The sequence below is a fragment of the Rhopalosiphum maidis genome, chromosome 2 (assembly GCF_003676215.2).
Source record: "Rhopalosiphum maidis isolate BTI-1 chromosome 2, ASM367621v3, whole genome shotgun sequence".
NCBI lineage: Eukaryota > Metazoa > Arthropoda > Insecta > Hemiptera > Aphididae > Rhopalosiphum > Rhopalosiphum maidis.
In genome coordinates, this window is record NC_040878.1 from 89,313,188 (window position 1) to 89,328,478 (window position 15,291).

Genomic DNA, 15,291 nt, shown 5'->3' on the forward strand with positions numbered 1-15,291 from the left:
AATTATTTATACGTTTGTACGTACGTCGTACATCATATAATGTTTATGCATTGACGTAATAAAAAAAAATTTGACTTCCTTAGAATTAATAACGTATGAAAATAATAATAATAATATAATACAAATTAATTAAACGATAAACGGTAGTTGTTTTAAAATATACAAATAACTACCATCGGATATTCTAAATCTTGTATTAGGTTAATATGAATCTATATGAAAAAATATTGTTATAATTTTAAGTTTGTATATGTAGTTTATTGTCACGAGTTGTTTTTGTTTCGTTCCGATAAGAATAATTACTGTTTATTATATTATATTATTATAATTTATATTATTATTATTACCTTATATTCACTTGTTTACCACATGTTTGTGTTTGCTGTTAGACAAAACGTAATGTTATTATATTATTATGTTTTACCTTCGTGAAAAAAAATATTGTGTCGATGAAAAAAAAAATACTATAAGGTTCTAATTATTATTATTATTATTATTATTATCTATTTGGGTGCTTCCGTTCTTTGTGTTAGCAAACATAATACATAATGTAAAACGACATAAATGTACTTATGCGCTTACACATATTTATTGAACGCATATTATTGTATGCATGTGTTTATGTGTACACGTATATAGTATTATATTATGTATATTATTATTATTGTTTATATTGTTTACGTGTCGGTAATATTATTTTAAGTTATACATAATATAAAATATAAATGTATAATAATATAATATATACGTTTAAGTACTATATAATTACATATAATAATATGTATATCTGCAGTGTACGATAAATTATAGTCTACTAAATCTCACTGAGCTCAATAAATAAAGTGAAGCGAATCAAAACGCCGCCAAGAGCGAGCAAGTGTTTTTCTTTACGCCGTCGTCATTGCTATTCCTTCTACCTTGTATAATATTTATGCTCTCAGACCATATAGGTACTCATCGTAAATCGCAGGTGCGTTATCATTATAAAGAGATCCCGGAGATCGGCGCTATGATGGATTCCAGAATATTACAAAATTCTCTGCTTCCGTGTTTGTAATGAACTTATCATAATTGTATTACCTAAAATAGAATAATTTTATATTAAATTAGCGTAGCAAAAATGAAAAAAGGTATTTCAAGTTGCATAGTAACTAATGGAGCTAGTGATTAGTTGTACCGATTTCATTTGCTTCGTGTGGAAGAAGCTTTTCTTTCACGATGACGCATAATAGAGTTGTGGATTTACGTTTCACAACGAAAAATCTAAATATATCGCCATATCAGCTAGCGAGCTAAATTCAATAATACGAGTACATCCCATTGACTGTGTCAGCTTTCCGCATTCCGCTGCATTAACATATAGAATATTTTTTCAACTAAAACATACAATGACATGTTAAAATTAGAAATCGTAATACTGTTTTTCATGATAATTTCCACCTTTTTCTGTAAAAACAATCTATGTATACGTGTATCATAAAAATAATATTTTATATAATTAATCGTTTGTCTTATAAGTATTTAGGACAAATTTATCTAATTGTCTGATATGATTCACGGAAATATTATATTATATTTTAATATAATAACGACTATATTTACCGTGATACGAATTTACGTGGTCACTATTTTACCACTCTCAAATTACATAGAACTGTATGCATGAGAGCTCCATATTGTTTAATTTTTATAAAACTTATTCGATATTTTGACTTGGTCATTTATAAGTTACAGAAGAAATGAGAATAATAGGTGAACTAACTTCAAGTAATCCACTCGTGTAAAAGAAATTTTAAAAAATGTTGAAATATACGTATCAAAATATACGACGAAATTCACGAGAATTGTAAACCAATTTTAAAATATGTATGTTTAATTTATTTAATCTTTTGTTTATGTTTTAAATTTTAATAGATGATTTTTTTAATAAAAGCTTATTTAAATATAGTTTATGGATGTCTGTGTTTATAGTTCCATACATTTTAAATAATAGTAGGTTTTTAATTAAATTTTAAAAATTACCTACTTCACTCTTTAACTATGGTAAAATTTGTAGTTAAGTAAAAATTGGCAATTATGCCAGGCAGTTTATACCCTTAACGGTAAAATTCAGTAGGTGTGTAAAAATCGCCTACCATAACAGACGATTTTTACCCTCTTGGGCCTTGGTAAAATGTATAAGGAGCATGGGCGTAACTAGGGTAAAATGTATGGGAGTGCTACAACCTATAGTACAACATGAGTGCCCCCCCCCCATTCTTTAAGATAAGCAAATTTGTTAAACACAAAAAAAAATTTAATATAGTATAACATATAATACCATAGTACTCATCTATTGTTATAATAAATTATTTTTTCTGTTATTACCTAGTTAATGCAAATTAATTTAAAATGTTTTCAGTATTAAATTTATGTTATTGGTAATTTCTCTTTCAATACATATTGAAGCTAGATTTTTAAAACGATTTTGTTGCATATTTGTTAAAAGCCAATTTTTACTCTTCGCATTACAGAAAAAGATCTTTCACAGGCAATTGTTAACTACAAGGATCTAACAGTTATGATCATTTTAAAATGTACAGTTTCAAAAAGATCATAACTTATTTAAAAATAATAATATCATTAAAAAGCTACGTGGGGGCCTGGATTATAATCTTACCTTTAAATTGTATAATAGGTATAGGTAAATTTACTCTAATATCAAAACTAACAGTACAATACTGAAACTGGTGAACGTAAATTTGCCATGTCGTACATGTGTAAGACGGAGACAACACATGCGGGTACTACGTCTACTTAAAAATAAAACCTATTGATTCTACATATTTGTTTGTGTATACTGTATGCCTTACAGGCTACAGCCTACAATAATAAACGCAATTGAAGTTTCCATTTATAATATTTTGATAAATTGTCAATTTTACTGATCAATACTTATAAATTATTGATTATCAAAACAGAAATTTCACAAATATTGTAAAAAAACAGTAAAGAAAATTTGGGAGTGCTAAGCACTCCCAAGCTTCCCCCTTGTTGCGCCCATGATAAGAGGGTACAATTCGCCAGTGACATCGGCCCATATTTAGAGGAGCACACCGAGTTCTACTCGGTAGCTTACCAGACCAATTCGGCTTTACTTATGATGCAGGTTCAATAATGAGACGTTAGGTATATTGCAATGATGAATTTAGTAGTGATGGCACCAATTGCAAAAGTTAACATCTGTTCACCGTCACCATCATTAGTTATTATCGATAGGTACTGCAGCCTGCAAGTTTCTACAAAACCAAATAAAGCAACAGCCAAACCAGATGTGTCGAACCATGGTATCACCGGTCCGCTAAATAAACGATAGAATTCAATGCCAAACGTTTCCATGCAAGTGATGTCTGATGAAATTGAAATTAAGTGCACTCCAATTCAAATTTCACTTACTGCAAATACTTCAACAACTGCAAAAACCAAACTCGTGATGAAAGCGGACGAAAAGGTTTGTCCGTCGCATGTTTTGCTGCGCATAATATACTGCATTACTGCCCGTATCATAGATTCTTTTGTCATGAACCACTTATTATTTCAAAATCGGTTAAAATTATTGAAAATATTTTTCTTACATAATTACAGTTGAAATAAATCGATATTTTTTAAAAAAAAATCATAATTTTAAAATATTTTTTATCGTTATATTTTTTTAATTGTTTCAGAAAACTTTAATAAGGTATACCATATACAGATACAGATATACATGAATATATATTTATAAATTCAAATAAAAAAGTACACAGTAAAAAGTCTAACATTAAGTACGTAGTACCTTTTTTCGGGTTTTGAATCGACGATGCCACGGGAGCACCTTTTGCATCAATGCATTGCCTCCGCGAATACCTACTTATATAAATTAATCTAAATTTACATTAAGTCATCAACTATCAATTAACTACTTTCTTTCAATTTGTATGTATACCTATATGTTTAAAAACTATAGATTCTCATAATCTTTTCATTACGCTTAGCCTCTTCAGAGTAACTGGTTTACTGGTTATTAGAACAAGTTATTATTTGCACATACATCAATCTGTATCGTGACTTGTATCATCATAGTAAGTTAATTTCTTTAGTTTTATTATTAGATACTCCCTTTACTGAACAGAAATATACAAATTATAAAAATATTCAAACACTTTTCCAAATTTTGATATGGATGCGTTTTTTGTTTCCGTTGGTTAACACTTAATATATTTGTTTGAACGTAATTCAAATCATACTCAAATCTTTTTTGATATCTTTTAAAACAATTTAAAATTTTCATCGAAATTTTTTGGTCGAGTTCATAGCAGTATAACAGTATAAAATACAAACATATGGAAAATCTTTTTTTTATACCTAACAAACAATTAAGTATTTTTTTTTTTTATTTATCTAAAATTCGAAAAAATAACATAGAGTCTATTAGTCTATAAAACTATAGTACTATACTAATACCATTTTTTTATGTAATTAACAATAATGTATAACGTTATTAAAAAAATGTATATATTATAATTTCAGAAATCATTCTTATTAAGATCCTAAAAAAATTTAAAGAATCATTTAAACTAAATATGAAGGTGATGCTGTACGAACTATTTTAAAAATTGTTATTGATTACTTACAATCCGTATGAAGTAGGTATGTCTATAAACTGTAAAGATGTATGAATGCTTTTTAACGCGAGTTGTTGCTGTTTTTAGTTTTTTTCAGTGTTAAGCTAGATAATTTTGTTAGTAACATAATAATAAAAAAAATACAAATAAACTACACAAATGAATTTAAATCAATTTATAAAAAATGAATTTATTCGTTTAATATCACTTTGCGGTCTAAAGATACATGTCAGGTTCAACAACACTATTAAAACAATTAAATAAAATACATCATTATTATTTTGAAGACATCATGAACTATTGAAAATTAAATAATAATAATAAAAAATAACAATAGGTAAACATATTAATAAATTATTGCAATCAAGTTGTACTTATCAATACACCTTAATTCCAATGAAAGATAACTGATAATTAATATATTACACAGATGAATATAATAATATTTAACAGAGCTACATCGGCATATGTTTTAATTGCAAGTAATTAAATACATTTTTAATGGTTAGTTTTACAATAAACAAACAATTTTTTTTTAATCATTTGAAAATTTAACTGATATATTTTTTATAATTTTATAAAATAGTAAAATGATTAAAAATTTATTATACGAAATGTGTCATATATCTCAGTCGTTTATAAAAATGTAAGTGCATCGGTTGCAATTAAGTTAGTAGAAAAACATAATAATAATAATAATAAAAATTAAATAAACAATCAAACAAACGATAAGTGAAAAACAATGGAGTGTGGTGGGAGGGACACTTATTCTTAAAAGCAACTTAATAGGTTTTTATAAAAAGTGCTTTAATAAATGTTAACATTAATTGTATCACTAAAAAGTAAAATAAATATAAAATAGTTTAAAAACACAAAATTATAATAATAATATTACAATTATTGTATTTAAGTTGTTCTGAAATAATCAAAACAAACAAAATAAAATTCAATTAATCTAGACAATAACACGTGTGTACATATGTTATTGGTGTAAAATGGAAATTGAGCAAACGTGTATAAAAAACAAAAATAAACCCAAAACCCACCATCTCCAGAGAACATTTTTGTCTTAAATATCTAATACAAATATATAATCTACATATATATATATATATATATATAGAGAATATGATGATAAATAATAATATTAATATAGTATTACACAAAATGTTTGAGTAAATAGTTGTCATAACAAAGATAAATAATTGATTTACGTATTCAAAAAACTAAATGAGATTATAATTAAAAAAAAAAAACCAATCAAAACTGTTAAATGTTGGAATTAAATTTGCGATACCTAAAAATTTAAATTTCATAATTTAAAACATTTTAAATATGTTAAGAATTTTAGAAGGTACCCACATGGTGATAGTATGACAACTATTTTCATACACTATACTTAATTAAAATTAAACGTATTTATATAAAATATGATAAATAAAAACCACCTTGGTAAGTAATAATAATATAATAATAAAAATTATGATGAAAAAAAAACAAAACATAACTATGTAATACGTTACAATAATAAAGGTAAACAATGAATATAGAATATAATAACGATATCATAATGGACAATTGATCCTACTTCAATATGTTAAAAGTATTATTTCATTGACCACACTTAAAGACTGAAATAATAAAAAGCTAAATATCACGATTCTTTCAAACTTAAAATATTTTGTTATCAATGATTAAATAAAACATGTCATTAAATTTTTTCTATTTACAATTTTTGGTATTAACATAATTATTAAATTAAGTCAAAAAGTAATAATGACAAATAATTAAATAAAACTTTAAAATTTGAACAAAGTTGTAGAATTTAAAAAATAAAACAAGTTTAAGACGAAATATAATAAAATACCAAGTATTTTTTTTTTTACGGACAAAAAGTCCACCCTGTATAATATTATATAATAACAATAAGATAAATTGATGTAGTAATCATTAATATTTTTGGAAAAGTCTGTATTGGTAAACAAAAAATTTCTCAATTTTGGTAAATAACGTCAATGATTGTTAACACACAGTAATTAAGTTTTATTACATTTTTTTTTTTACTTAAATTATTATTTTACAGCCTTTGTTTGACTTTTGGTCCGAATAGGCTACACTGTAGATAACAATACATGAAAATAAACAAAAAGATGTTAAAATTGTACATAATATGTACGGTGGCCCCGCCCACTGTATTTCCTACTTTTTCACATTCAACTAACAGGAAAACAGCAAATCATGGGGGGTCACCCAGTATACATAAAATAGTATTAATAATAAAAAAATATTAGCAAGTCAAGATAGCTAGCCAATAAATAAAACTAAATGCAGTATAGCATATCCATAATTTGAAACTATTAAGGGATCAATATTGATAGTTCAACTGACTCTTTTTTTATTAGTTTTCTTTAAAATACCAATCGACTGACACTACTGACAGGCAATATTGATCTGTTAAGTTCTATATATTTATAAAACATTCTATGATGCAACATAATTTAAAATGCTGCCAAGCCAAATTCGTGTAAGCTATTAACACACCCAGAATCAAATAATAAAAAAAAAAAACCCAATATTAAACCACATCACATCCAAACAAAATTATCAGTCACTGTATTTCCATGGGTTGCCATATGCTGGTTAAGTAAATTGCTATCGAAGAAGGCCTGGCCGCAAGACACACATTCATATGGGGCAGGCACCATACGCTCTTCGCTATGCAAATTTTTTTCATGCCTTTCAAGATGAGCTTGTCTGGAAAATGTCTTTCCACACGTATGACATTCCCATTTGGTATCTTCTATAGAATTTCCATTTTCGTCACCAGATTTGTTTACTCGTCTTCTAGTCAACACTGGTTCTACTTTATGTATGCGCTTCAGATGGCGCAACAAATGACTACGACGAGAGAAGGTCTTTTTACAAATGGTACAAAGAGTACTTGGTTTTGGTCTAGCTTGTTCAGGTTGTTGTTCGTTGAGTTCAAGCACACTCACTGGGGGAAGAACTTCGGGTTCTCCTTCAGACTCCGATAAATTTTCTGTTTTAATATCTACCAAAGATTTTTCGGGTCTTATTTCTGAAAGAGTTACTTCAGGAAGTATTTCTGATGAAGATGAAGGTATAATACCATTATGAATATCCAAATGTTTTCGTAGATGTTCATAGCGAGTAAAACATTTTCCACATTGCCAACACACGAACGGTTTCTCTTCTAATTGATTATCTAATATTAATGCATGTTCATGGGCCCGTTTTCTATGTCTGAACAAATGTTCTTTACGCACAAATCTCTGTTTGCAAATATCACAACAGAAAGGTCTCGGCATGTCAGACGAATTAGAACAACTTGGTATGCACAAAAGATGTCTAGCTAAATGCTCTTTGCGTATAAAACGTTTACCACACCGTTCACACGGAAATGGTCTAACAGTACTATGCGACAACATGTGGCGCATCAAATGTTCCTTGCGATTGAAACCACTAGTGCAAACACGGCATACATAGGGTTTCACATCTTCGTGAGTCATTTGATGACGTTTCCATGAACTACGACGAGGGAAAGATTTCCCACATGTAGGACAAATGAATAAACGTTGTTGAATATCAACTTCAACCGGTGGCTGAGGTTCTTCTTCATCGCGGCAAACACCTTGATCAAACTCATAACATTCGCCACACAACGAACATGGAAATGCACCTTTATTGATAATATACCGTCTATGAGTTACTACTGTTGAACTTGACTCTCCTAAAACAAACGTAAAATAAAAATATTTTACAAATCAAAAAATTGTAATACATACTAAACCATTGTTAAAAATTGTAATCTATAAATATTTTTAACTTGGATAAATAATATTTATTCTAATAAAGTTGACAATTGTATTGACAATATTTCTTTTGTTCAATTATTAAAATATCCATAGTTTGGAGATTTAACTACTATTTTAATTTTATTAAAGTTTGTAATTAATAAATAGGAACAAAAGAGTTTTTATGGTTAACATTAACATAATAGATTAAATATAATATTTAAAGTCTAAATTATCTATATAGTTATATACTTGGTAAAATTCTGTTAGAACTTAAGGTAAAACAACAAATTATAAAAAAAAAAAATATAATGATAATTAATAGATTGAAAAATAATGAATAATGTATGTAATTATTTATAATTATATTTTACCAGATTTCAGCTTTTCAATTGTCTTTTCAAATACATCCCACATGGATGGTAAAATTTCTCTTCGGATGCGTAAATTATCAACAATGTCTTTATCAGCATTACTCAATTCTGTTGGTAACTTTTTGGAATTATTATACTCTATTAAATAGTCACCTAAAACACCTGTTGGTCCATTCTTTCTGCAAATTCATACAATCATATTAATATAAATCTATAACAGATTAAATTTAATAATTTATATTGAATCTATAAAAATACTCACACTGGTTCTAAATTGAATGTTTCTTCTTTCATTAATACATAATCTTCAGGTGATGGTTCCCCAAGGAATGATTTTTTAGGTGCTCCCGACTTATTTTTATCTTTACCTATTAAATAAACACAATTATAATAATTAATAATATCAAAACATTGGTGGTATAATATGCATACTAATCAATCATAATTCATAAGCTAACAGGACTGAACAAGATTTTAACAAAAATGCTTTACATTTTTAAAATCAAATTATAATGTGTATATGAAATACATATAATTGTATCCATGAAAAACATACTAACACATATAATAGTAAGCTTTCAAAAGTTGATAATTGATATATAATTATGTATTAGCTAATATATAATATGATAGTTAATCTAATATAAAATATAATATTTAATAGCAATAAAAGAAATCTTAGTGCAAAAAAAACTGCCATGTTCATAGGTATAATCATTGAGAGTATGTAGTTCAATGGGAGTAAAAAATGAAGATGATTCATTAAACAGTTTACAAACAATTTTTTTTTTTACATATTTGAAAACATTAGTTTTTTTACGTATAATTTATTATCATGGAATATTTTTTTAAATTATAAGAATAGATACTAATTAATTTTGATTTTCAATTATTTTTTAATTTAATTTTAAGTTACATTTAAGAAATGTTTTTATCAATAATCATTATTATTTTTAAATTGTAATTTTGTTTGAAAATTGTTTTAAGTGTTAAATTGTACTATTTAGTAAATATATCGAAACTTCAATTAAATTATTATTCATTATTCACCATAGTCATCATAGTTTTTCTAAGCTTTTGATAGAATCAGTATAATTTAAAGTAATTATATACCTAAGTTTTTTATTTATCAAATTGTTATGTACGTTATGGTTATTTATACATACAATTTGGAAACATTTTATGATAACACAGATCAAAATAGAAATGACGTTTTATCGGATCAATTCTTGTTTCATTAGAGTATAAACTATTAAGTATGGAACTAGAAAGCTAAAAAAAGTATCCATAAAATGATAATATATTAGAAATATATATCCATCTTAGAGTTTTAGAAAACTAAATACTCCATTAACAAGTATTATAATATTGTTTCATTACAGTAATTACTTAAAAATAATTTATCATGTTTTAAACTTTCAACATAAATATTAAATAATATAATATTTATTAATTTAAAACCTTTATGATATATTATATCCATGCTAATAATAACATGCCCCCTGGGGTCACAGCTAATTATTCTTACAATATCACACAATTTCGCCAATACACACACACAGTGTCTTAAGCCTGACCAACTGGTTAAATTACTCAAATTTATTATTTTTTCTGTTCGGGTATAAATTTAATACAACACAAATCCAGAACTTTTTAAATCTATAATTAGGTAGTTTTTTATCATATAATTTAAAACATTTAATAAATGTACTTATTAGAACATTCATAGTATCATATTTCGACTTAATCTTACCTACAAATCTAGACTCCAAAATCATTCTATACTATACTATAACTAACAATACTAACAATATTTTAAAATATCTGAATTTCCATCTACATACTTGTATAACTTTGTTCATCATCTTCATCAGTTATGTCTATTACTAAATTGTTCGCCGATTCATCGCCATCATCATTCTATAAAAATAAAAATTTAAATTAATATGAATATTAAATTTAAAAAGAAAAAGGTCCAATATGGGTAACTTTTATAATACAATACTAATTTACAGTACCTAACAATTTAAAAAAAAAAAACTTTTTATATCGAAATTCAAATTTTAAATTATTGTTGATAAAAATGATGAGAATTGAGTAATTATAGAATTTATGATTTATGATGTTCTACTTCCTAAAATTATAGTATTTAAATAAATATCAAAACAACCTGTTGTTCACAAAGTTAAGTTGGCTATTTGCCAGGAAGTAGGATATTATTAAGATGTCAGCACAACATTTGTTTTTTCTTTCAGATCCACTAACAGTATAGAACCACATTTATATTAAAATTGTTTTTTAAGATTACTCATCTTAGAGTGAAATCACTTATTTGTAAAATTTATAGTGAATAATATTTTTGAGGGTTTGACATATCAATTTTATATTTTATCATTATTTGATCTTATATCTGACTTTAAAATCATTTTTGTTAATTTATTAATTGTTTGAAACAATATTTTAAAAATCGAAGTCATAGCCTCAAAATTATTATTCTCTATAGCTTTGGTAACTAGGTAATTTTACTCTAAGAACTAAGATTAAACAAAATCATAAAAAAAAATTATGCTGTGTGAATGTGATTTTATGGTGGTGTGTATAGACTGTAGACCAAAGAAAGTAAATCCGAAAGTAAACAAACCATGCACTTACATCCTATTGAATAATTAAGAAAAATATAATTATTTGTCTACTTAGACAATTATTTTTAAGAAGGGGACATGATTTATCCAAATTAAAAAATATATTAAGTTTAATCGTTAATCTAAAGACAAAATATTAACACAGAATAACTTTTGCATAGATATGTCATTGCATAAACATAATTAGAAAAAAGAACAACGGTGATAGTGTCACACTATGATCAATTATTTTCAAGATTATTTTGTAATACAAAAATAATCCACAAATATGTCAATTATATTGCTATATATTAGTTTATGTATAGGGTTATCACACATTTATTTACCATTTCAATCTGGTTGGATACAAATGCAGAACCATTAAGTTCAGTTTTAATTAATATACACATCATCCAATATTTACATATAATTATGAAGGTATTAGCTTTTGATAACCGAATGAAAATTAATGACTAATAATATGATATGATGGTACACAAGTATTCACTAAATTCCAATTTCCATGTATTGACTAATAAAGGCAGCAATTAAAAAAACATAAAATAATATTGTTAATTATACTCATTTTGAGTTTATCATAAATGATGTATTATGAATAATACAATTAATTAATATTTAATTTGATAACTAAAAACGGTCTGAATCCATGCAATATGATTATGCAACAATAAAATAAATATGTCATGAGGCCATGTGGTGATAATCAAAACCAGCTATAATAGTAATACATATATAGGTCGTCAAATAACCAATCTTTTTTTTTAATTTACATTGATAGTTCTAGTATAAGAATTACTTTTCCATTTCCTTCTATTTAGATTTTTAAGAAAAATAAAAACAATATGATAAAATTTAATGTTAAAGAAGAATGGTCTTATAAGTACAAGAATCTCAAATTAAATTTCAAACATACCTAACTAAATAAAATAAATATTAAAATTATAAAATTGTCTATCTTAATGCATAGCTGTGTTGTCTAGCTTAACAATAATTATCATATTAAATACTAATTTGATAAACTAGGTTTGTAAAATGTATAATATGAAATCATTTTTAAAATAAATATTGTAATTTTGGTAAAGAAATATTGATCTTGGAGTATCCAAAATGCATTACCTACCTATTAATTATTATAATAGAGAACTAAAACTATATCAACAATACCTACAAGTTATTTTTTAATAAATTTATAAGAGGTACATAATAATACTATATAATTTAGTTCTAATATTGCGGTATCAATTAATAATTATATTTATAATAATAATATAGGTACTATAATAATACTTATGCTTAAATACCTAATAAGTAGATACGGAGGTAGATATATTTACAATTTACATTAAATATAATAAGTAGTAATAATTATATAATTTGAATTTAATATACTTTATCATTTCCATCTGGAAGTCGTTTCAAGGGTATGTTGTTATTTCTTGAGCACATCTCAGAAAAGTGATCCCATTCATTTAACAATGTCGAGCATCCAGTGCATACAAATTTGGACAAACCATCATCCTCTGATACCTAAATAAAATAACATATTTTTATTTTCTTATAATTTATTTTCAAATTATTCATTGGGTAGGTAGTTAAAAGGTATTTATTTTTACAAATTTTGTTATTCATAAGCACAGTCAATCTGGAACTGATTAAAAGCAGAATTATGCGTAGATAACTAACTGCCTACTCAATCTGTGTAAGTACATATCTTTTTTTTAAATGCACAATAAAATACATTATTCTTTTTAGGTATTTAATTAATTTTGCAAATTATTGACAAATCAACTTTGTATTACCTATCGAATTGAATTATATAATAATTAAAGAATAATTGGGTTAAATATATATTAGTAATTCAACCACGATACATGAAAATTATACTTTCAAATGCCAAGATTATCATTATTAGTAATTCACATAATGTTACAGCATAAATTACAATTCAACTTGGGTACCTACTAGTTGAATACATTGTTTTGAGAATTCAAAACTGGAAATTATAAAGAGTAACAGAATTTATAACAAAATAAAAGATACAATTGATTAAATCAATATGTAAATATGTAATATGTAAATATGTAATATAGTATATCAGGCTACTAGATAACAAAAAAATTAATTTAATTGTTTAAAAATCTTAAATCAAAGTAAGCTTAACACTACTTAGAGCTAGTACTAGAATCAGTAAAGTGCAAATATGACTAACTTTGTGACTTGTGTGCCAATTATTTCAATAATCACAAATTAGTTTATCAGCAGAGTACCAAGAACAAGTAAACGACAACTAAATCAAACAAATAGAAATACCAGGAATATCATATTATGAGAATGGGATGAACTATTAAAATCAAATTATTTAATACTAGTATGTTCTACGTATGGGTAACATACGCTAAACCACGCTAATCTAACGATAAAGATTCAAAGCTCAATATAACTAAGTATTGAGTAATAAATGCAGTGGAAAATGTAAATGTAATAATATATTTAAGTGATAATAACTAACGCCTGACAAGAAATCGACAGACTTTTTAGTGTTGGGCAGACACCGATCAAACGAAGCAAAAACGACATCAAGTGGAAGAATACCTAAAGGCCTTGCCGACTTGAACGAAAACCTGGCCAAAGGCCAATATTAAACTCGACAGATAGCCGCCACCGCAGGGCAAACGTCGGGAAACTGTGAGAGTAAAAGAGGTCGCCGGCGAGCACGTCGAATAGGGAAAATGCCGCCAACACGTCGGCCGTGCAGCTGTTTGATCGCAAATGTCGTCGTTATCAGGTGTGACGCAATCGTTATTGATAGCAGAGCCAATATTGTTATTTCAAAAGGTCGGCGGCGGCGGCGACAGAGGCAACAGCGGGTGGGGAGTACTATTATTATTGCACACACGCGTCATTTGAGCGCGATAAAGGCCGAACGACCGGATCCGAGAATAACGATGGAAAATTATAATAATAAGCGAGTTTACGTAGAAAACTCGGGCAACACGGCCTGGCGGTGAGTGCCTACGCGACATCAATAATACATATTATTATTATTATTATTATACTTCTACGATGATAGCCACTGCGTTTATAATAATGATAGTCGTGTGTATACACGCGGTCGCTCACCTGTATCCGCAGGTGCTTGACAATGGTGTCGCGCAAGTCGTTGTCGCCGGGGCGTGTCCCGCCACAGCCGTCCGAGACCGCGACAATTGGATGCCGTTGATTTTCGGGCAGCGAAGGCATGCAGCATAACCTGCAGCTGATCGCAAAGGCCGAAGCCGAAGCCGCAGCCGCGACGGACGGATCGTCTTCGTCGTCGTGCGCCATAGGTGTGCGGCTGCTGTCGTCCGAGTGAAACGCCGTCGTCGTCGTCGTGACTTATGGTCGTCGCGCGCACACTCGACGACGGGTACGGTCGGTATTCGTCAAACTGTACGTCGAACGGAATAATTAATTATTATTAATATCACGAATAATAATTTGAATTCGTCGACGCGATGACGACGAAAATCGAAAGCCCCGCGCGAATGTCTTCGCAATAATATTATTTTGTGCTGCGCCAGCCACGGAACCACGGACGTCGGCGGCGTACGCGAAAAACGGACGACCGTGTGCTACGGCGGCAGGTTACGAGAGTTTCACGGATAATATTGCGGGCTGCGGCGCGGCCGGGGACGAACGCAGCGGCAACGGCGGCGGGCCACGTAGACGGCGGGTGTGTGTGTGTGTGTGTGTGGATTACGATAAAAAAAAAAATGGTAAAAGAGTGTACGAAAAGAAAAAAAAAGTGATGCGCTCCGGCGGCCCGCGGGCGACGACC

The 15,291-nt window shown here is 27.9% G+C and overlaps 1 protein-coding gene across 2 annotated transcripts; it reads right to left on the reverse strand.

The window, feature by feature from the left end:
* Positions 1 to 6,538: 6,538 nt before the first annotated feature.
* Positions 6,539 to 15,291, reverse strand: LOC113554544 (zinc finger protein 84-like). 2 transcript variants are annotated; one of them, XM_026958428.1, is made up of 6 exons: positions 14,595 to 15,291; positions 12,864 to 13,001; positions 10,677 to 10,752; positions 9,095 to 9,200; positions 8,833 to 9,011; positions 6,539 to 8,394 (listed from the first exon to the last, which is right to left on the reverse strand). In XM_026958428.1, the coding sequence occupies exons 1-6, from the start codon at positions 14,796 to 14,798 to the stop codon at positions 7,229 to 7,231; spliced, it is 1,869 nt and encodes a 622-aa protein (XP_026814229.1). In that variant the 5' UTR covers positions 14,799 to 15,291; the 3' UTR covers positions 6,539 to 7,228. The 2 variants fall into 2 exon arrangements, with proteins under 2 accessions (XP_026814229.1, XP_026814230.1); XM_026958429.1 differs by lacking the exon at positions 14,595 to 15,291 and adding an exon at positions 14,067 to 14,177.